Consider the following 21,486-nt stretch of genomic DNA (forward strand, 5'->3'; position numbering starts at 1 on the left):
CAGAGAGATAAGCAAAGACTGGGGGCGTCTGGGGAAGACACAATGACCCATTCAGAATGAGCTGTTTCCAGATGGGCTTGGCTGCTCTGACAGTGATCTACTGAAGGCAGAAATGTGTCAGGAGAAGGTGGGGTCTCTGACAGGCCAGCTGTGAGCAGGGGCCCCAATCCATGCCATGAAGAGCCTTCTGTTTCTCTCCTCCCCCTGCAATGTGTTAGAGACTTTTAGAACTTCCCTTTCAGAGACCGCACAGGCACATGCTTCCCTCCCTAACCTCAGCTGCACCTCCCAGCCAGTTGGCAGACATGTGGGCCCTGTGTCTTTGGTTGTTCTCTGAGACCCCAGTCCACTGCAGCCATGCAAAGGGCTGATGAGGAGCAGCCTGACACACTGAGATCTGAGGTGGGAGAACAGTGCATTGTGGGTCTTGTGGAATCTCTCTCAATTGGTCATACTCATAGCAAGGCTTCCTTCTGATTGAAGTCCCAGTCCACAAGCCCACCTTGGGGCTCCTCTGTCTGAACAAAGGGAGCTGAGGGACCCTCCTCTGTGGCAGTCACCTCTCTGGATGGTGGATATGCTGGGAAATGGAGTCTGCTGGCCTCCAGGCCAACCTGAGCTGGACCTGCCTACAGTGCAGTGGATAGTAGGGACAGGAATTGGTTCTTATCATGGATGAGATTAGATATTTGTGTAATCCTAGAAACAGGTTCAAACCAGTCAGGCGCTCCTGGGACCTAGGTGTAGTCATGAGTGTGGAGGCTAAAGGGACACAGCAACTTGTCTTCCTGGGACCCACCTGAGCCAGCAGCAGCTCCACTGGAATGATTCTGCAACATAGACCCTCCCCAAGTCCTGTACACACCGCTTGGAGGTCATGGAAGACACCAGGGGAGCCTTTTCCAAGAAGAGCGGCTGGAGTGGCCAAATAGGAGGGGACCAGATAGAAACTCTTGTCCTAAGACTTGTGCAGAAAGGAGAGATGCACCACCTGTCTAAGACAGTGCAGGAAGGCCTTTTCATCTCAAGAAGGAGGAGGCAGGAATCTTTCTCTCAATTAAGCTGTGTGTGTGCTGTCTGATACCACACTGAAAGGTTCACAGAATAACTAAGGAAAGCATCGCTACAGGATTAAATTTGGAGTAAGCCAGTAATCCTGAAAAAGATGAGAAAAAACAAAAAACCTCCCCAAGCAAGGCTGAAACTGGAAGACCACAGCGCCAAAAGTCAGGACAAAAGCTGAGAATGAAGACTCTCTCCCTCTGTCTTGACAGCTTGCCTGTTGCTGCAACAGCTCTTACACAGACGTTCAATCTGTTTGGAAATGCCTGCTATGGAAGGCCAAAGGTTTGCAGCAGGGTTCCTCCTGCAGGCAGTGGGGGCATTGTCTCCTTACCTTGTCCCTGCCCCAAAGCCAAGGTGGCACCCAACAACATCCAGAGGCAGGAGTGGAGGTGGGAGCCTCGGAGGTTCATGACGAGCAGCCTGCCTGCGGGAGGAGAGGCCACAGCCCTTCACCACTAATTCAGCCATCTGCTCCCACCCCAAACCAGGAAGCCAGTTTCTCCATCCATTCCCATGGACCAGCAGGATGTCTCCACAGACATGTGTGGTACCCAGAGGTCTATGACTTGTTATAATGGGGATAGTGACAGACACTGAGGATCTAAGACTAGCACAGAGGCGTCCCACTGAACAAAGGACCCTTAGCTGCACAACCTCCTGTGTACTCCAAAGCACTCTCCCCGAGTAGGGTCCATCGGGTCCAGGATACCTGTCCATGCCCCCTTGGTGTCCATATCCACAACAGATATACACAGTCAGGGTCACTAAGAGTGACAACACCTTGAGGCCCCAGCATCCCCACAGAGTCTGGGATTGGCTTGGACAGAACCCTACCATCAAGGTCCTCACTTTGGGCGGTTTGCCCTCAAGCAAAGGACACACTCAAGACCAAATTCTGATCAGAGCAGAAGCAGGCAGGCACATTAGGGCTAGGGATGAAAAGTATCGGGAAACTTGAGAGCTCTCAGAAGTTGGGAGACAATGTTTGAAAGAGAGGTCAAGAGTCCACTGCCCAGGGGCGGTACTTTGGAGGAGGGGACACGAACATGACCCAGTCTGGATTTTGTGAGCCTGAGGTGATGGAAGTCCTGGGGAATCCAGATTCTCCACCCCACTGAACAAAGGACCTGAAAAACTTCCCTGCATATTCAAGGGTACCCTCTGCAAGGAATTCAGCTCTCCCTGAGCAGGGGCCCAGACCTGCAGGAAGGCTGCAGGCTGATACACTCTAGAGCTGTGGTTCTCAACTGTGGGTTGTGACCCCTGAGGGTTCGAATTGCCTTTTCACAGGGATGGCCTAAGACCATCGGAAAACATGATTCAGAACAGTAACAAAATTAGTTACAAGGTAGCAATGAAAATAATTTAAGATGGGGGTTACCACACCATGAGAAACTGCATTAAAGGGTCAGCATCAGGAGGGTTGAGAACCACCACCCTAGAGTGGATATATGCACCTAGTCAAGGAATCCAAACTAAGGCTTCAGTACGGATCACTGTCTGTCTATAGGTGCCACATTTAGATGACCCTAACCTTCTGAACTCATTCTGAAGCCACTCCTATCTCATGTCACAGTTGAAGAACATGAGCCTCCCTCTGCTGGACACAGCCCTTCTGTATACCCTCAGTTCTGAGTGTCATCTGAGACCCTCACAGGATCCCAAGAATCTGCTCAGGTGTTTGGGCGGCACTTGGTCTCTCTGCTTGTGAGACCTCAGCACCTATTCCAATCTTTCTTTCGGAAGTTCAAAGTCACCCCCCCAGTACAGCCCTGAGTGAACTCTTGGTGGCCCCTTCACCCATCCAGCCCAGGGGCCATAGTTGAGTCACTAACCTTCTGCTCCAAGGATGCCTTGTGATCCTCCTGGTCTAGCTGTGCCCATCGGAAAGCTGGGGCTTATAAAAGGCCCCTATCCCTGACATCACCACTTGTCCCGCCCATACGTCCTTTCTCCTCCCCTGTCTGCCGCTGCCTGAGGCATGTTTCCGAGAATGAGATGATGGTCCCAGCACAAAGGACCCCGTTGCATGCCACAACGGGAATCCCAGTAGGGGAAGTAGGGAACAGGCTTCTTGAGAATAAAGGCCAGTTGTATGGTCCTAGGTGTTGGACATTAGGAGTCTCTGCCAGCCTACTGGAAGGACCACTTAGACTCTACCAACCACTAGGGTTCGTGATCTCTACTCCCTTCCTTTCTGCCCTAGAACCCAAGTGTTCCCTAGGAGCAGGCCCAGTCCTACACTACTTGCACCTGGTATGTCCGTGCACAGTCTCCACTACAGCCCGAACTGGTTCTGCCCTAAGCAAAGCTCTCCTGATCCATCTTGAACTCCCAGTGGCCTAGCTCCTGTAACTCTTGGCAAGCTGGCTCAGAAGACTAGGCCTAGGATAAAGGGTTCCTGCTCCCATCTGAAGGCGTGGCTCGTGAAGCAGTCACTCTGGGTTCCCCTGGGTCCAGTGCAGCCTCAGCTTGGTTTTCAACTACACATTGGCTCCAGCCCACCATATCCTAGGCTGATCAAAGTCCCTTACCACCTGCTCCGTCCCCTAGCTTAGCCCCAGCCCAGCAAGATGGGAGGCTGCAGAACTGCCAGCTTCTGTCTCCTAGGACACTGTGTTTCCCTACTGAGTTGCCCAGAGGATGCATAGGAACATATATCCTGGGATATGCTCCTTGAAGCTGGATGACTTAATTCCACTTGGTCAGGCTATCCATGTCTGTGGGAAGAGCAATGGCAGGTACCTCCTTCCTAGGTGCTCTTCTGAGATGAATCAATTGTTCATAGGAGCCCTCATGCACCCTGGCCAGGAGACAACCCAATTTACACATGGCCTCAGACAAACCTGGTCAATGACCAGTATGTAATATGTAATCCATGCAAGTGGGGGCACAGTCTTCTTTCTTGATGCCATGCTGAAAGCTCCTAACTCTGTTCCTAGGGACCCCAAAAAACCCCACAACCTGGGACCTAGGCTCACAGTCTTTGCAGACCTTCACCATGGCCAATCAGATGAAGGAACTCATCCTGGTAATCTCTGGGTATACACATGTGTGGCCACAGCTCAGACACCTTGAAGCACCTATATGCATGCACAAACACCTCAGCACTCCCCTACACTATGATTCTCAGGTGGGCTACCCTGTATCCACCTCAGGCTGCCTGGTGATGCCCTGGAATCCCTCAAACCAGCCCAATGGTCCTCTTCCCCATGTACAATGACATGTGTACACCCCATCCCCATGCTCTGGGATCCGTAATATAAACCAGAACAGGATACCCTAGAGTCTGCTCACCTTTCTCCTGGACCACAGCCCGACAGTGGGGATACCAGAACGGGAGAGACAACACAAGCAATCAAGCGTGAAGACCCCAAGTGGCTAGCAGACACTCAGAATATTGTCTTAATGGTTTCACAGAGAACAGGGCTGACCCAAAGTGCCCTCTGGTCTGACTTGAGAGACAGATGCCTCTGGTGGTCAGCTGCCACACTCCCCAGTTAACCAGAGGCACCAACTCCACTTGGTGGGAGACCATGCATCAGCATCAGCCCTGGCCCTTAAGAGCTACCCACGGAGAAGCCCCTCTGCAGGCCACTACTCATAGATTCCACACTCCCCCACCGGGCATCTCCCAGTCAGGGTCAGGAGGATGGAAGGCAGAGGCCAAGCTACTACCTCCTCAAGAAGGATGTGGAGTCTGGATAAGAGCCCATCAACATGGCCCAGGAATGGCTATCTACCCAAGCCACAAGCTCAGAGCCAGTCCACCAACAACAACTCTCCCACCTTCCAAGCTACCCGACTAAGCAGAGAGGCAGCCAGGGTTGTTTAGCCCAGACTATCTGGCCTGAGTGTAACCAGGCCTATCCTGGAACTGTTGCTTCACTCAAGCCCAGGAGTACCTGGCACGTGTTTGTCCTTGTATACTCGAGGTCTGGCAAGTTCCCCACATACAGGTTCCAAAACCCAGCCAGATGCTCTAGTACCTTGACCTGGGCCTTACTCATCCTTTCCTTTGAGGGCTGTAAAAGTCTGGAGAACTCGGGGTTATGTTAGAACAAGGACTGACATTTGCAATCTTTCTCTTTACTGGACAAAGTACCAGAGGAAGCTGTAGGTACCTAGGGCCATTTCCCACCCCCAAAATGACCTGGAGCAGGCTGCTTCTCAGCCCAGAACCAACCGATTCCATCCCCTTTATACCACCGTGTACCCTCGGAATCACGGTCTCTGCTCTGGGATGTATGAGCACTCGGTGTAGATCCTCCCTCCATGGTCAGACTTCCTTGGCTTTTGGCCAAATGTCTATGTGCTCCCACAAATCCCGTTGGCTTCTCACCCCAAGTCTCTGACCTCTGATCTCATCCACCTGTGGTTGCCCTGGGTATCTCCCTTTGTTTCCCAGCTCAGGGATGTTCTGTGACCTGAGGATAAAGCACCTAGGAGGGATTCCCAAACCTAAAACCTATCAGTTCTGTGAAGAACTAGAATCCCCAAGGTAAGCCAGGACTGGAACCTTAGAGCCCAGACAGCTCAACCCCGGGAAGCAGAAGTAAACTTGACACACACAAACCACACAGAGTTTCAGGTCATGCACTGCTGGTCAAACTGAGGGTCAAGACAGGTGTGGGTTTAAGGAGACAGAGACCCAGCTGGGCTCTCGGCCACAGTATACAGCAGTCATGGAATCCTGGGAGGAAAAGGCTGTCACACCAACCACTGGTAGCACATGGGTCTCAACTGCAACGTTCCATGAAGTCCACAGGGTGGAAAATGGGGCCATCTGGAGGGACAGCTGCATGCTGAGGAGACATGACCAAGTGTGCTCTGACCCTGAGCACCCTGAGCAGGCTGGGGGGAGGCCTGGGCTGTTGTAGACACAAGGGACCCCATCAAGATGCTCCAACCCTGGCAGTGGCCGCTGGCCCCTCAGACCACCCTCCATGTTCAGGCTCCCTTGTGCCAGGCGGGAGTGGCAGATACGCTGAAAATGTTCCCAGTTCCTTTACTTTAATGACTTTCCTCATTTCTGAGCTGTCCGGGACTAGCCAAGTTCAAGTCAGGTGTCCAGGGAGGGCCAGAGCCCAAGCTGCCGTGTGTGGCCAGCTGTGGAGAGTTTGTCCCATGGAACTAAGGGCTGGACAGGCTGATGCAGGAAAGGCAAAGGTCACAAAGTGAGGTTCACAGCACAGGCCACAGCACGTGGACTTAGGTGAGGGCGTCGGTGGCAGTGCGAGCTCCAACACTGCTTTTGTTGTTTCATTTCCAGCTTAAGATTCCAGGCGTTTTCTTCAAGGGAAAAAAAAGGACAGGAGCAGACCTTTCAAGTTTTAAAAGACATTTCAACAAAAGCAGATGTCTGGCTTGGCTGACATTGCTGGACTGCAGTTCCAGGCTGGGCCAGGGCTGCAGACACAGTGCCTGGGTCCCAAGAACCTAGAGTCCAGGAAGGCTGCTCAGGGGACCCAGGAGGCAGATGATGACAGGTGCCCTGAGGCCTAAGAGGAAGCTGTCCCACACCAGGCAGGCAGCACCCACTCAAGTCCTGCCTGAGCTACTGTCTTTACACTGAGGTCAAATGAGGAGGATCAGAAAGGGTAAAGTGCAAACACAGCAGTCCCAGCAGAGCTGGGGCCTAGGTGCAGCAAGGCGCCTACCAGTTCTGGTTGTCCCAGCCCTCATCAGTGGTCGTAGCTGGGGCAGTCTTCTTGGTGGCCTTGGCCCTGCCCTCCCCACTGGCGCCCTCCCAGCTCTCCCAGCCATCACTGTTGCTGTTCTTGTTGTTGGATGCGGAACCCGAGCCCCAAACATCCCAGCTGTCCGAGCTCCTCCTCCCTGTTGAGGCATCTGCGTAGGTCCAGCTGTCACTGCTCGGGGACTTGGCCTTGGGGGGCTCAGCACTCCCGAAGGTCTCCCAGAAGCTCTGGTCTATGGTGCTGTTCTGGGAGTTGTCTCCACTGCTGTTTTGGTAGCTGTGGCCCTCTAAGGGTCTATTACAGAGAAGAACAAAATCTCAAAAGTTGTCACAAAACGATACTTGCATTACCTGCACCCACCAAGCTGCCCAATCTGCTCAGGTCTCAGGGGCTCTCTAGAACAAGATTTACCACTTCACAAGCCAGCCTACATTTAACCAGGGTGTGGCAAATGCCTACAACAGCTCCATGCTTTCTTCCTGGCTAGACAGGGTGCTGCCCTTTAAAGTACCTCCTAGCTACCCCTGTAGGGTCAGGCAGGGTACCCTACTAAGTGAGGGACCCTTTTCTTTGAGAGCAAACTTGGCCTTGGTAAGGGTTCACCCTGGTGCTAAGGGCGTGAAACTTTTAGAAGGGATTGAGTTCCTCCTGCTACCTCAACCTGTATTATCATCACCTAAACTGTAGGGTATTTACTAGGGCACTGGGAAAGAGCATACAGGAGCCCTGGTGCTGAGGGTGAGAGGGCAGTCACTTTGCCTCTAGCAAAGGACTCAGTGTGCAACACTGGCAGAGGGTGCGAGGCCAGGCCACCAGCGACCTCTCAGAGAGCCCAAAGGACCCAGGGCCTGGGTGGGGACATGGCCTACCTGTCTGAAGTGTCTTCAGCTTTCCCAGAAAAGAAAGTAGTGACATCACGCCATCCCTTGCTGCCAACTCCCTGGACCTAGAAGGAGGCATGAAAAGAAGCTAAGGCCACACTAAGGCCACACTCTATACAGCACCTCTGGCTGTGAGACATGAGCAAAAAAATGATGCTGTCCTGCTGAGGCCTGGACAAAGCCTCGAGGAGACACGCACACACACGCACACAGGAACACAGCAGCAGTGCTAAAGCAACACCAGCTGTTGGCTGCTTAAAGTTAGATATTTAGAGCATCTCTCTCAGAAGCAGTTCCTGTGGTGGGTGGGACGATGCCACACAGACAGTAAAAAGCATGGCCTTATGACAGGTGGTGGTGGCGCACACCTTTAATTCCAGCATTCAGGAGGCAGAAGCAGGTGGATCTCCGTGAATTCAAGGTCAGCCTGGTCTACAGAGCGAGTTCCGGAACAGCCAGAGCTACATAGAGAAACCCTGTCTGGAAAACACACACACACACACACACACACAAAGCACATGGTGTTCCCAATGTAACACTTTAGAGGTGTTCAAAAGTTTCAAGCCACTACAGGCTTTGTCTTTACCACAGTGCAATGAAGGTCTTCAGGAGGTGCCTTCATTGCCATCATGTTGGGAAATCTGATGACCGCCCCAACCAGGCCCTGAAGAGGTCACAGGACCAGCAGCAGCTAACAATGGCATTGGCACTTACCAAGGGACAGGCCAACAGCAGCAAGACAGAAAAGAAACACAGGTTAGTGGCTGGCAAGGCCCTGATAACCAAGCTGTTTCCATATTCCTCAAGCCTCAGAAATAAGAGGGCAATGACCACTGTCTCAGCCCAGGGGCCTGTGGGGCTCCAGTGTCTAGAATATGGAAACTGGCTTTGGCCGTGCAAGTCAGCAGGGTGGCCCTACCTTGGATGCCAACTGAGAGACCCCACTGGACACATCATCAAAAATCCTTCCCTCCTTCACCTGTGCAATTTAAAGGGCATTGTTAGGAGGACCAAAGCTTCAGAGTGCAGAGAGACCTGTCACTTAAGTTCCCCAAGTTCTGCCAGAAGCCATCTGGCTTCAGCTACATAAGGAACCCATCACTACCAAGAGAAGCCAACTGTCGTCTGGACTCTGTTGTAAGGAAGGATGGGGCTACTGACTCCTCCCCAGGGCTAATATCCTTCTGAAGATAAGCACCACTCACTGCCTGTGGCCAGGCCACTAGGGTAAAACAGAAGGAAGAGCAAGTTCAAAGACACCCTTGGAAGCTAACTCGGGGGGTAGGGGGACGACAACTAAGGAGCCCAAGGCCACCTGGACCAGAGGAAACTATAGGCAAGATTTTGCTGATCCCCAGTACACCTATTTCCCTCCGTACCTTCTCCTGCGCAGGCTTGAGGACATTCTCATTCAGGCTGTGGCCCAGCTCCGAAGCCTGTGGGAAGAGATGCTATGTGAGCTTCACATGCAGCATTAGCTGCTGAAAAGCAAGCACTGGACGGCACAAGCTTTGCCAACAGAAGGGAAGGCAGTGGGATGTGAATACACACGGGGAAGTAGGCTCACACAAGTGACACCAGAACGGAAGAACCAAGACATGAGGAAAGCTCCCTCGCAATGCTGGAAGCAGCTCTGGCTCTAGTCCACAAGTGGGGAGGACTGCTAATCTTCATCCATTTCCTGAGGCTGGCACTGAACCCTCCATGGGAGCCAAGCTATGTGAGGCTCAGTGGAGGGATGGAGAAAGGGTTGGGCAGAGAAGTAGCACACAGGGTACAGCCTCTCCTGGAGTAGCAGACAGGGGTACAGCCTCTCCTGGAGCCACCATGGTAAAGCTCAGAAGCTTTGCCTTGCTTGGACCTTAACCTCAAAGCAAGGCCAGACAAAAGGCTTGAAGGGGGTAACTTATTAACATATGAAGGCTCCTTTCCAGCAGGGTGTGATCCCAGGAGTGATCTGGTTTGGGATAATTAATCCAGGAAATGAACACTGAAGTAAGCATTCCTTCTCTCAGAGCCCACTGGGCCCAGACAACCTTGCTCAGGGAAGAACTGGGCTGTGGATATCGAGGAAGATGAGCTTCCAGCACCAGCAGGCCAGGGAGGTGACACTGGTGACCAGACACAAAGGGAGACACAGCCAGGAGCAAAGCACGTATTTAGCAGACACGGGGCAGCATGCACCAGTAGAAACGGGGTTTTACCGGCTCTGATTGCTGCTTGTAACCCCAAAACTTGACCCAGTTGGCATGAAGGCAGTTACAGAGAAAGAGCAGGTGGCGGGAGTCACATTAGCAATGCCCAGAAGTGACAGAAAACACGCCTCTTAAACTTTAACCAGGGTCTCACACTGCAGCCCTCTAGCGACCCCAGCTGCCTGACTGCTGGAGTGTGACAGCTGTGGACCACCACCCTCTTATTTCCTGCATCAGAACCACATGGATCTGCTTTGGACCCTGGCATCAATATTTCTCTGCTCCAAATTTATCACAATCCAGACCCCATGATATGCCTGAGGAGTCTGAGCGGCAGAAGTGTCTATGAAGAGAGAACTGCGGGCCACAAGGACCTAAAACCCTGCCCACCTCACCATGGAGGACACTTGACCAGAGCTCTAAGCATGGCAACTATTCTTATATTCAGCTTGGAAGAAAAGTAAACCTCTAACCCGGGACTGTCACCGCTGCCACGTGAGGAAGCAGTGACACCTTTGTAGCTAAAAGCCCAAGGCTGTGAGCAGTGGCCTAGACAGCCCTTCCCATATGAGGCAGCTACGGCACAGTGGCTTCATTGGTGGCTGTGGTAGATGAGGAAGCCTCCTGCTCACAGCAACTGAAGGCACTGAGGTACACAGGGACACACGAGGACAGAGGAGGACCTTCTTCCCTAGGACCTCAGACCTGCAGCATCCAGACACTGCATACGACGGAGACTGAAGAGTTCTGAAACAGAAAATAAATGCTTCCCCTTCTTACCTTCTGACTAGCTTGGGATCCAAATTTTGTAGCCTAAAAAGAAAAACAAAAGCCAGCGTTTTGTAGTCAAATTCAAATGTCTTGACCCTACCCATAAGGCTTTATCTATATGGGGCCCAGGTGCAGTTAGTTCCAAAACTCCCTCCCGGCAAGTACCCAGGCAGTCAGTATGACCATGGCAACAGCTCTCAGGGACCAGGTTGCTGAAGGGAGGCCTGACTTAGCATATGCTGTAACAAGTCCACAAACTGCTGGGGAAAGGACATGTTTGGGCCCAGCAGTCACCCCTGGTCCTACTTGTTCCACATGTGGGCAGCACAGAAACTAACTTATCTAGACATAAAGAACTGCTGACACTTGAGAAAAAACAGGCCTGTCTAGATGTCCAAGCTGGAGATAACTAGATCTCCCCTGGCATCAGTCTTTCTAGAGATGAGAAAACATACCTTGTCAGAAGCCAGCAACTTCTCCATGGCAAATGGGCAAGAAAGACAGATACAATGGCTTCCAGCTTGTTGGATGGCTATGGGCACTACGGTCGGGTTCCTATGGACCAGTGGGTCAATTTACCTCTATTCCTGTTCCTCTTGTACCATGATTACACAGCCTAACCCCAGCCTCAAAGTCTACACCTTCTGGCTTTTTCCTATCAGTGACTGCCAGCTCATTGCCAGAGTCAGACATGTTCCCTATACAGCATGGTCTATCCTAACCAGGACTCTCCAGGTCTCCTCTCAAGGAGAGGAGCTAGACTATCTCAACACTACTTATTCTCAAGACCTAAAGGGAAAAGTTCAGGCACAGGTACCCATAAGTTATTCACTAAGGACTGTGTCTGTCACCACCCACATGACGTCAAGCCACTCTCTGCCAGCCGTTTGTCCCTGACATAGAAACAAACATCTGCTACAATAGGGGTTCCTTGGGCCATCATGCGGTGGACAAGGCCCCATGCTGGTCTGCTATGCAGAAGGCCCCCGGGCCAGAGGTAGACAGCATGCACCCCAGTCACTTACACCTTCCTTCGCTGCAGAAGCAAACTTGCTTGCCCCGGTGGTAAAACTGCTCCATCCCTGAGAAGGCAACAGAGAATGATGAAGCACAGTTTTTCTGGACCCAGTGCATGCCACACTAGTGCCACTGAAGCACAGCAAGGATCCACAGAAGGCACCTAAGTACTTCTATAGCTCCTGTGACCGGCAAAGGCAGCCAGCACTGCAGCACCCACACTGCCCTTGCCAGCTGCAGCACACAGCAGTACTGTCCTCCACAGCACAGGATGGCTACCAGGCCTCAAAGGGTGTCGGCAGAGCTGTCCTCACTTCTGTCCTTACTCCTTCCTGACTCCCAGAGTGGCAGAAAGAAGTGGGCAAAGGCCTTCCTCTAAATTCAAAGTTATTTCCTCACAAATACCTTCCAACATAAATTAAAGTTACTTCAAAATAAAAACATCTCACTTAAACCACAACTGGCATTTGTCATTCCCCCAAGTTAGTGCAGAGGAACCATGGACTTTAAGGCGACATCTATATGCACTGTGTTCCTTAGAAAGGGTCATCAAGCCAGGTGATGGTGGCGCATGCCTTTAATTCCAGCACTCGGGAGGCAGAGCTAGTTCCAGGACAGGCTCCAACGCCACAGAGAAACCCTGTCTCAAAAAACAAAAAAAAAAAAAACAAAAAAAACCAAAAAAAAACCATAGCGAAAAGGGTCATCAGCAGAAGATAGGGACTCCGTTTCCAAATGGTGAGGAAGGGCCTGACATTGACATTCGGCGTACACTTTTAATCCCAGCACGGGGGAGGCAGAGACAGGTTGAACTCTGAGTTCAAGGCCAGCATGGTCTACAAAATGAGTTCTCAAAAAAAAAAAAAAAAAAAAAAGAAAGAAAGTCCTCTCAGGCTCAGGGCAATCTTCTTGCTTCAGCTTCCCCAGTGCTAGAGCAATAGGTGTGCCCTACGATTGTTTTAAAGTAATTTTTGAGCCAGGCATGGTGGCTCATGCTGGTAATCCCAATATGCAGGAGGACGATTGCAAACCTGAGACTGGCCTGGTCTACATATGATTTCAATCAAGACCGCCACACAGAGCTGCGAGCAAGACTCTGTCTCAAAAAAAAAAAAGTAAAAAAAAAAAATCCATACATTCATGCTTCATGAAACAAAAGAGGGTGATGACAGATGCCAGTCTTTCACCTGTGCTGTCAGTCCAGACCCCAGTGCAGCGTGCAACAGCAACGCAGATTTTTACATTCTGCCCCTTCTCACAGTATTTATCCTCTTATGGGCCGTGCCTATTTATTCTCATCAGTATAAAAAGCCTTTCCTTTTTTTATTTTTTACTAGTTTGCTGTTGTTTCTGTTTTTCAAGACAGGGATTCTCTGTGTAGACCTGGTGGTTAGCCTGGAACTCAACAGTGTGTCCTGTAACACAGGAGGTACTCTGTAGACCAGACTAGCTTTGAACTTTGAGATCTGCCTACCTCTGCCTCCCAAGTGCTGGGATTAAAGGTGTGCCTTTACCACGTCTGGCCTATTTCCTCCTCTTTTCACTTGCAGCACCCAGGAATGGATGTATCATCTGCCACTCAACTGCAGCCCTTACCAGCCCTTCAGAGTGCTTGCATTTATGATTACTACAGAACAACATTGCACGGAACAAAAGGAGCTCTAAAAGGTTGGTTTCCCTGGGAAAGCAAGCCTCAAATGCCACACCCTAAACTTCTGACCTGGCGCTTCCAAACCGCCTGGAAAGCTGACAAATGGCCCCAAACCCAAGCACCACACCCCAGTGGAGTGCCGGAACCTTGGGCAGCCTCTGCTCAGGGCCTCACTTCCTGAGTCAGCCTGCCCAGCACAGGCCAGGAGGCTGGGTCAGCCTTCCCCTGAACTCAGGACATGAACTGGAGATAAGAAGCGTACCCACAGAAAACTTGTAGGGCTCTGGGGAAATCTACCTTGGTAAATTTGAAATACATGTTTTATGGTCAGAGTAAGTGGCTGAACATATCTGGGCTATGAATAAAATGCCATTTTTTAAAAGGACCATTCACTGAAGGTAAACAAGAAGGGACCTTTAATCAGATCATGTGCCCCAGGACTACCCACTCTTCCATAAAGAGTCCTCCCTGTCTTGTCACAGGAGGCATTCTGAAGGACCTAGGTCTCCTTACCGAGTACAAGGATGACATCGCATTGTTGAGGAAGTCGTCCTCTCTCTTCTGAGGTGGCACTGTGTTCCCAAACCCCACATAGCGATTCTCCTGAGCCCTGAGAATAAACACAGACATCGCTAGCCACAGTCATGAGCTTTGCCACTCCTCAGCAGTGAGAAGCTGGCCACCAGGAGAGGTACCTCCTCCCTCTCAGGACACGCTGCATTCTGGGCAATGGGCACTGAAGTTACACAGACACTTCCTTCCATATGACCTGAGATTCCCCAGCAAGACCCAACCCCGATAAGTGGGGGTTACCAGAAAGCACCATTTACAGGTCGAGCAGATTCCAGGAAGAAAATGCATCATCTTTAATACTGGGTTTTCTCCACATTCAAAACCTCCATTCAAACCTGGGCCATCTTGGGGCTTGCTATAAATGGACCCCTGGATTACAGACACTGTGGACACACAGGAGTGGGCCCAGCCTACCCTAAAGGAAACAATGGAGTAAACCCATGTAGAGTGGCCTGTCATGGATGCCCTCAGCTGCCTGCTCTCTATCCCTGGCTTAAGAGGCCTTACCCCTGATAGGAGCCCAGGTCATCATTCAGCCAGTCTTCAAAAGCCTTGTCCCCAGAGGTAGTCACATTCTGCGGCTGCCCAGAGGATCTGAAATACAAAGTTAAAGGCCAGTAAGGCCTTGACAACACCAAATGAAACCACAGTTTTGTGACAAGGACTTCCATATCACATAGCGATTATGCAGCAAACAGCTGACCCACAGGATGCTCAGGCACAGCTAATGGTCCAGGGGTTCTCTGCCCAGCCTAATGGCAGCTGTTGGTGAACTCTGCACTCGCCAGGGATGGCTGAAACCATCAGTGGTGCTAGGACCTTCCAGTAAGTTCTGCAGGACCTGGGGGCAGACGACGTGCTGTCATCTGCACACAGTCCTCTCCTGTCCCGCATCCACCTTGCACCAGAGAAGGGAGACTCTTCACAGTGGAACTTGGGGTGTACAACAGGATCTGTACCATTTGGGGGCCTAAACTATGGAATGAACAACAGCTCACAAAAGAAGGACCACATGCCAAAAAAACACAACCCACACCCACACCATCACAGGCACTGTGCACAGGGTTGTATGATACACCTGCAAGGAGAGGAACCAAGCCTCCTGCAAAACAGGGCAAGATGCTACTTATTTGTTAGAAGTTTGCACTGTCCCAGAAATGTGGAAAAGCTACTTTTCTCTGACTTCTAGAACAGCTCTCAACAGAAGCTGTTTCCACAAGCGGAGGAAATGAGGTTTCTACGGGAACCCTGAGCTACCACTAACGTGAGGGTGAAGCTGAGATCTGACTAGCAGGTCAGAGGAACTACCGGTGGGCAGTGGACTGCAGCATCTTGGGCTGAGGTGGGGTCCAGTTCTGCGCAGGCGAAGACTCCAGAGACCACTCTCTACCTTCTGCCAAAGTAGCCACCTAACAAGATGACACAAGACATAAGCAGTTACCATCTACTCAAGCACATCCAACCACACAAGTCAGTATCTCAGTCATGAGCCAGGGCTCACGTGACGATGAGAGTTAGTGGGCTACTGGCCTCTACGGCTGCAACTTCCAATGCACAGGGACTCATTAGTTGACCCCCAACCTGAGGAAGGCCAGATTCTCAGATGGTCTGCAAATGAGTTAGTCTAAGGCACATCGATCACTGTTCTTTTACTCCCTTTAATTCAGGCCATTGGCATTATCTGTGGGCAAGAAGAGCCTGCCCTAGCTCTGGTAAAGGCCACTTGTCCTTGTCTGTCCTTGGACAGACAATGGCCTCCCAGATGCTAAAAGTGCCTCCCAAAGCCACTAAAGCCACATCTGGCCACTGTGAAAGTGTGTGTTGCGCATTCAAGCCAGGAGTCCTCACCTTATCCCGGAAGAGTGCTGCGGCCCTGCTGCTGTACTTGTCCTGCAGGGACCAGCTGGGCTCATAGTCCTCCTGGGTCTCCAGGAACTCTCGGAACTTAGCGTTCCCACCAGCCTTCATCTTCTCCAGCTCGATGTCCTTCCATTTGTCCATTGTAACAGAGCGCACAAAGCTAGAAACCAGACGTCTGATCTGATTACCAAGTATGAGGGCCCCAGGAGCCTCCCAACCAAGGATCACGTCCTGAGCTAGACACAGGCGCTTCCTGTCTGGGGCAGAAGCCAGAAGAAGCTTCATGGAGGCAAGCTGGACAGCAGTGGTTATCCTGGCCGGGGTTAGTGGAGTGAGGACCACCTAACAAGCTGGACAACAGTGGTTATCCTGGCCGGGTTAGTGGAGTGAGGACCACCTAACAAGCTGGACAGCAGTGGTTATCCTGGCCGGGTTAGTGGAGTGAGGACCACCTAACAAGCTGGACAGCAGTGGTTATCCTGGCCGGGTTAGTGGAGTGAGGACCACCTAACAAGCTGGACAGCAGTGGTTATCCTGGCTGGGTTAGTAGAGTGAGGACCACCTAACAAGCTGGACAACAGTGGTTATCCCGGCCGGGTTAGTGGAGTGAGGACCACCTAACAAGCTGGACAGCAGTGATTATCCTGGCTGGGTTAGTAGAGTGAGGACCACCTAACAAGCTGGACAACAGTGGTTATCCCGGCCGGGTTGGTGGAGTGAGGACCACCTAACAAGCTGGACAGCAGTGGTTATCCTGGCCGGGTTAGTGGAGTGAGGACCACCTAACAAGCTGGACAACAGTGGTTATCCTGGCCGGGTTACTGGAGTGAGGACCACCTAGCACAGCTCCCTAGCACCCTTGTCCGACAGCAATTTGGGCAGCAGCCCCACAACACGGCGAGTACGACAGATGCAGGCTGTGCAGGACACTGACCTGAGGTGCACCCCAAGCCCACGGTGTCTCCCAGAGCATTCCAGGCAGATCCAGATGCCATAAGTCACGCTGACCCACTGAGGATTAAATGCACCACACTCAAAGCAAACCTGCAAAGAGGGGCCACACGCAACTCACCAGGCAGCTCAGGGCAGTGTTAGGTCCCCTAAGATACCCCAAAAAAGGTGGAAGAGCAGGCCACATGTGCAAAGACGGAACTAAAGAGCTAGCACCAATAGCCCGACAGGCTGCTCAGGTTGGTCAAAGGATGTAGGTACAGGACAAAGACGGAGGTTGCAGAAGCTGCCTAGAAACTGGCATAAAGATAAAGAACCTCTCATGAGAAAAAATGTTCAGAAAGGAGACCAAGCATCCTTAGCACAACCTGAGCAGTGTGACAAAGTCCCACTCCCTTCAGCCACACGAGTGAGCACCGAGACATGAGCAGCCTCTCCAAGGAGGGACACACTACCATAGTTGCATCTGACACCGAGACTTTCACCAGTCACCCAAGCCCAGCCCGAAGGTTCACACTCACGTTGTTCTCATCTTGTGCCCTGACTTCCTTAAGTACTTTTCTGGTTCTTGGGCTGGCCATGGTGCTGCAAAGAGAAGAACAAACCTTTACTATGCAAGAAAGAAAATGAGTTGGCAGTTAGTGATGACTTCATAGGCTCTGCCACAAAGCTGCTCTGATTTGACAGCAGAAGTCCTGCCAGTACAGGAGACACTTCACATTGGGGGAGGGAATCTCAGGCCTCAACCAATTGTAGTCAGGAACGCCTGCAAGTTTAAGTTCAGCCACTGTGTGCCACCAGGCAGCATAAATGATAAAAAAAAAAAAAAAAAGATAAAAAAAAAAGACCTGTCATTTGATGACAAAACTCACAAGGAGTAACCTTACAAAACACATGAAGATTGGCTGCTTAATCTGCTCCCCCCTAAAAAGGGAGCTCACTGATGGAAGAGAGAGCATCCTGTACTTCCTGCCTCCCCGCCAGCTCTCCAAGTCTGTGTAGGAAGCCCTCAGGCTGCAACAAGGGGCAAGGAAGAATTCCTGGCAATGGTATTAGACGGTGTGTAAATAGGTCCCGTATGAGGGCATCCTGATGAGAAACGTGGGATAAGACAGCCATAGGACAATAATGGCCACAGACCACCCACACAGGGCCTTTGGTGGGAAGAGCAGTAAGGCTCAGCTAAAGAGAAAGCTCATTTCCTTTTTAAATATTCTCTTCCTTCTTTCTTTCTTTGTAACTGTCCATCCACATGTATGACTGTGTACACACACGTGGAGACCAGAGGAGAACACAGGTTGTCTTCTACAAATGTCTATCCTATTCCTTTGGGATACTGAGCGTGGAGCTCAGCTGGAAACAAGCTCCCACAATCTTCCTACATTCATCCTCCAATGTTGGGGTCATAGACATGTGCAGCCATGCTTGGCTTTTATGTAGATACTGGAGATCTGAACTCAGATCCTCATGCATACACAGAAAGAGCTCTTACCCCCTAAACTGTCTCCCTAGCCCCTATTCTTTTCTTCATAGCCGCCAGTTTCAGCAATGTTTTTAACTTTAAATGGTGGTCCATTTAATTCAGGATTAGGAAATAAAGCAAAAGGGACAGACTGTGCCAACAACAAGGCTGGGCATAAGCTAATGCCAGTGTTACTGCACACATGAGCACTGAGGGAACCGGAGGCAGGACCTAGGCCTCTAGGCATCCCCCTTGCCAGTCCACAGTCAGGTGTGGTCTCTCCAGAACTCATCTGTCCCAACGGACCATGCTGCTTCCTCTAATTTACAGGGCATCACACATACAAAAAATAATAATAGGTAAGTACTCCCTCTGACAGAAATTACAGGTTTTCAGTGTTTCACCTTGCTGTCAGACTGAAAATGACAAAATGACCATTTTCTATTCATGTTGTTCACATAAAAAAAAAGCCTCTGTCTCAGATCCTATATTTTATTTTAAATTTAAGTCTGAAGAAGTATGGTGTTCTGTAAAGAGAATCTTGACTCTCAATTCTCCTGCATCTTGAAATTTCTATCTGGTCACGTGACTGGGATCCCCTTCTGTCGGATGTTAGGAAATATTTGCTTTCTGTAACTTTGAAACCAAATCCTAACTCACTCTAGCTTCCTTTCACTGTGTTAACTACATGTTAGGATGGCATCCTGAAACCACAAACACACAAACGCAGACTCCTGCATGCAGGACTCAGGCCCTGGAGTGACTCATTCACCAGGCACAACAGTTACACCCCAGGCATCTGCTCATGTACACCCCAGACAGTTCGGCGCCTTTGAGGAGACACTGGCAGGCCGGAGTTTACAAAGCCCGCTGCAGTCTTCTCAGTCGCTACGGGAGCAGCTGTCACCAGACCAGCGAAGGCTTCAGTAGCCAATCTCAGTACTCAAAGCGCTGTGCCGGCCCTCAGAGGCTGACAACCACGCAATGGAGGCAAACAAAGGGAAGAAGTCAGCATCTCATGAGACTGCTCTGAAGTTCTGACTGTGTAAAACAGAGCAGGACATTTACGGCTCTAGGAGAAAATGGGGGAGAGTGGATGACTTGGTTTGGATTTTGTTTTCCAGACAGGGTCTTTCTTTGAAGCCCTGGCTGTCCTGGAACTCACTACGCTGACTAGGCTGGCCTCAAACTCACAGAGATCTGCCTGCCTGTTTCCCATGCCTGGCTTGGTCTGGATTTAAGAAGCACTCCTGTGCGGTAAACGTTGGGTATTGGTGAGTAATTACTTATCTTAAATGTTGCTTAATAACATGAAAACAGGTATCTCCTCGCTCTCACCAACCGAAATATGGCTCAAAAAAGGGTCAAGAATCCTTTTTCTTTTTTAACATTTTTTTCTTGGTTTTTTTTCTTGGGTGTGTGTATAAATGTGTCCATAGTATGTACCCAGAAGCCTAGAAGGTGGGAGGAGTCAGCTATTCCCTTCCACCATGTGAGCTCCAGGAATCAAACTCAGGTAGTGAGTCCTGGTGGCATGTACCCTTACCTGATAATCCACCTCACCCACCCCTAGGAATTCTTAATAGCCGAAATAAAAAAAAAAAAAAATGACAAAATGCTCTTCCTTCAAGCAGACATACCCAGTGAATACTGAAGCAAACAAGGTTATTTCCGGACATTACTAAACTACATGTCATACTACAGAGTGTCTGGGTCTTAAACTGGGACATGATGAACCTTTGAGGTCACAGAGACATTTGGGGACAAAGCCAGGCCCTAAGGTTACAGAATGGGTGACAAGGAGAAACACTAACCGTCTTTCCCAGAACTGCTCGAAGCACACAGAGAACCCATGTCTAAGTTATGCTCCTCGCTCTGAAGAACAGGTGATTTCAGAACGTCACCTTGCCCAGGGCCATAGAGCTCCATTGCTACAAACACGGCACAGCAGAAGTATGAAGCCTGGTGTATGACTTGTGGTGCCTTCTGAGGGTAAACATCAGCACATCCTTCCAAAACCAGGTAAAACTGAGGAAAGGTTTAGAAGCCTGGTCCTTTGGGGTGGGGGGTTGATGTTACTGGTTTGGTTTTTTGTTTGTTTTGTTTTCTCCTCCTTCGCCAGAGTACTCACTTCAAAGGCCGAGCAGGAAAACGATCAACGAGCTGTGGCTAGGGAGTCTGGCTTCCCGGCACCGCTGGACAGAATCGAAGTGACGAGCAGCTGCCCTTTCCCGGGTAACTGGGCTGTGCAGAACCGGTCTACGCCCGAGAGCGATGAGGGACAACGGAGAAGAGTGGTCCTAGGCTGGAGAGTGGCAAGCTCAGAGGCCGAGGGGTCTGGACGGCCGCAGCGAGGAGATCCAACCGCGCAATGGGGGGCGGCCGCTGGGATCGAAGAGGGCAGCCGCACACAGGGACCCTGGAGTTTGGGGTCCGAGGAACAGAAACGTCACGGGTAAGGACACTGGAGAGTCCGGGGCCGGGAAACTGGGGAATGGGAGGCAGGGGGCGCGTGAGGAACCGAGAGCCGTGGAGTCAGGGCTGGAGGCTGGGGATGTCGGACAGCCGGGGCATTAGGGGATCAGGGCCTAGGGCCGCAGTATCGAGGGTTGGAGGACCAGGAACCGGGTAATCTGAGAACCGGAAGGTCAAGGAACTGAGGGTCCGCGGGTCGCGGGAGTCCCGGTCGCGAGCTCACCTGCTGCTCTCAGGGGGTCGGGTCCTGCCGAGATGCCAAGCTGGACTGGGCGCTCAGAGTTCCCCCACCAGCCGCCAGCAGCTTCCGGCTACGTCGCGCTGCGAAAGGACTCCTGGGAGGCCTGCGAGGAGCGACTTCCGCCTCCGTGCGCGAGCAAAGCAGCGCGGCTTTCTTCCGGTTTGTGCAGACCTAGGGCTGCGCGCCGAGTTTGCAGGGGCGATCAGGCGTGGGCGGTGCCGCCTGGCAGCGCAGAGCTGCTGGGTTCGGGGTGCGGTCTCTGCAGCCGGGATTCTGGGGAATCCGTGGTGCCGTGCGACCAAGGCTGGACCGGAGCAAGAAACTCCCACGGTCACTGCTCGACCAACTGTCCTGGAGTTAATTGCTGATGGTTTTTAGTTTTGTGTTTACTTTGGGCCTCTTTGTGCCACGTACTCCTTCCTCATCGGCTGCTTGACTTTCTGTTTTTGTTTAGTTTTTCGGGATACGGTTTTTCTATAACCTTGGTTATCAGCGTGGCCTCGAACTCAAATATCCGACTGCCTTTGCCTCCCGAGGGCTGGCATTTAAAAGCGTGCGCCACCACCTCCCGGCTCGTTTGGACATTCAGAATGACCAAAAGTTAATGTTTTTATTGAGGTCAAACCAAACCTACCTGCGTGGAAA

At 51.3% G+C, this 21,486-nt stretch overlaps 2 protein-coding genes across 6 annotated transcripts in view; both read right to left on the bottom strand.

Annotated features, from left to right (window-relative positions):
• Window positions 1-1,475, bottom strand: part of Col20a1 (collagen type XX alpha 1 chain) — a 32,355-nt gene extending 30,880 nt beyond the window's left edge. The window contains exon 1 of the mRNA XM_057781226.1: window positions 1,397-1,475. Coding sequence (XP_057637209.1) covers window positions 1,397-1,475 — 79 coding nt within the window. The remainder of the gene's footprint in view (window positions 1-1,396) is intronic.
• Window positions 1,476-5,645: 4,170 nt separating this feature from the next.
• On the bottom strand, window positions 5,646-20,972 carry Arfgap1 (ADP ribosylation factor GTPase activating protein 1). Of its 5 annotated transcripts, none has more exons than XM_057781402.1 (15): window positions 20,824-20,972; window positions 20,257-20,544; window positions 17,185-17,248; window positions 16,647-16,756; window positions 15,701-15,872; window positions 15,161-15,261; window positions 14,360-14,446; window positions 13,793-13,889; window positions 11,637-11,693; window positions 10,621-10,653; window positions 9,850-9,879; window positions 9,025-9,081; window positions 8,565-8,624; window positions 7,634-7,704; window positions 5,646-7,058 (listed from the first exon to the last, which is right to left on the bottom strand). In XM_057781402.1, the coding sequence occupies exons 3-15, from the start codon at window positions 17,242-17,244 to the stop codon at window positions 6,722-6,724; spliced, it is 1,272 nt and encodes a 423-aa protein (XP_057637385.1). In that variant the 5' UTR covers window positions 17,245-17,248; window positions 20,257-20,544; window positions 20,824-20,972; the 3' UTR covers window positions 5,646-6,721. The 5 variants fall into 5 exon arrangements, with proteins under 5 accessions (XP_057637385.1, XP_057637384.1, XP_057637386.1 ...); XM_057781401.1 differs by having other exon boundaries at window positions 7,634-7,710; XM_057781403.1 differs by lacking the exon at window positions 9,850-9,879 and having other exon boundaries at window positions 7,634-7,710.
• Between the last annotated feature and the right edge of the window lie 514 nt (window positions 20,973-21,486).

Source organism: Chionomys nivalis, chromosome 9 (assembly GCF_950005125.1).
Source record: "Chionomys nivalis chromosome 9, mChiNiv1.1, whole genome shotgun sequence".
NCBI classification, from domain to species: domain Eukaryota; kingdom Metazoa; phylum Chordata; class Mammalia; order Rodentia; family Cricetidae; genus Chionomys; species Chionomys nivalis.

Excerpts from the sequence above, each read along its gene's own strand:
- Arfgap1 (XM_057781401.1), bottom strand. The coding sequence starts at position 17,244 with ATGGCCAGCCCAAGAACCAGAAAAGTACTTAAGGAAGTCAGGGCACAA. Across the intron at positions 13,890-14,359 it reads GACCTGGGCTCCTATCAGGG|GGCTCAGGAGAATCGCTATG; the intron begins GTAAGGCCTCTT and ends GTTTATTCTCAG. Across the intron at positions 7,059-7,633 it reads GCTGAAGACACTTCAGACAG|ACCCTTAGAGGGCCACAGCT; the intron begins GTAGGCCATGTC and ends TCTCTGTAATAG.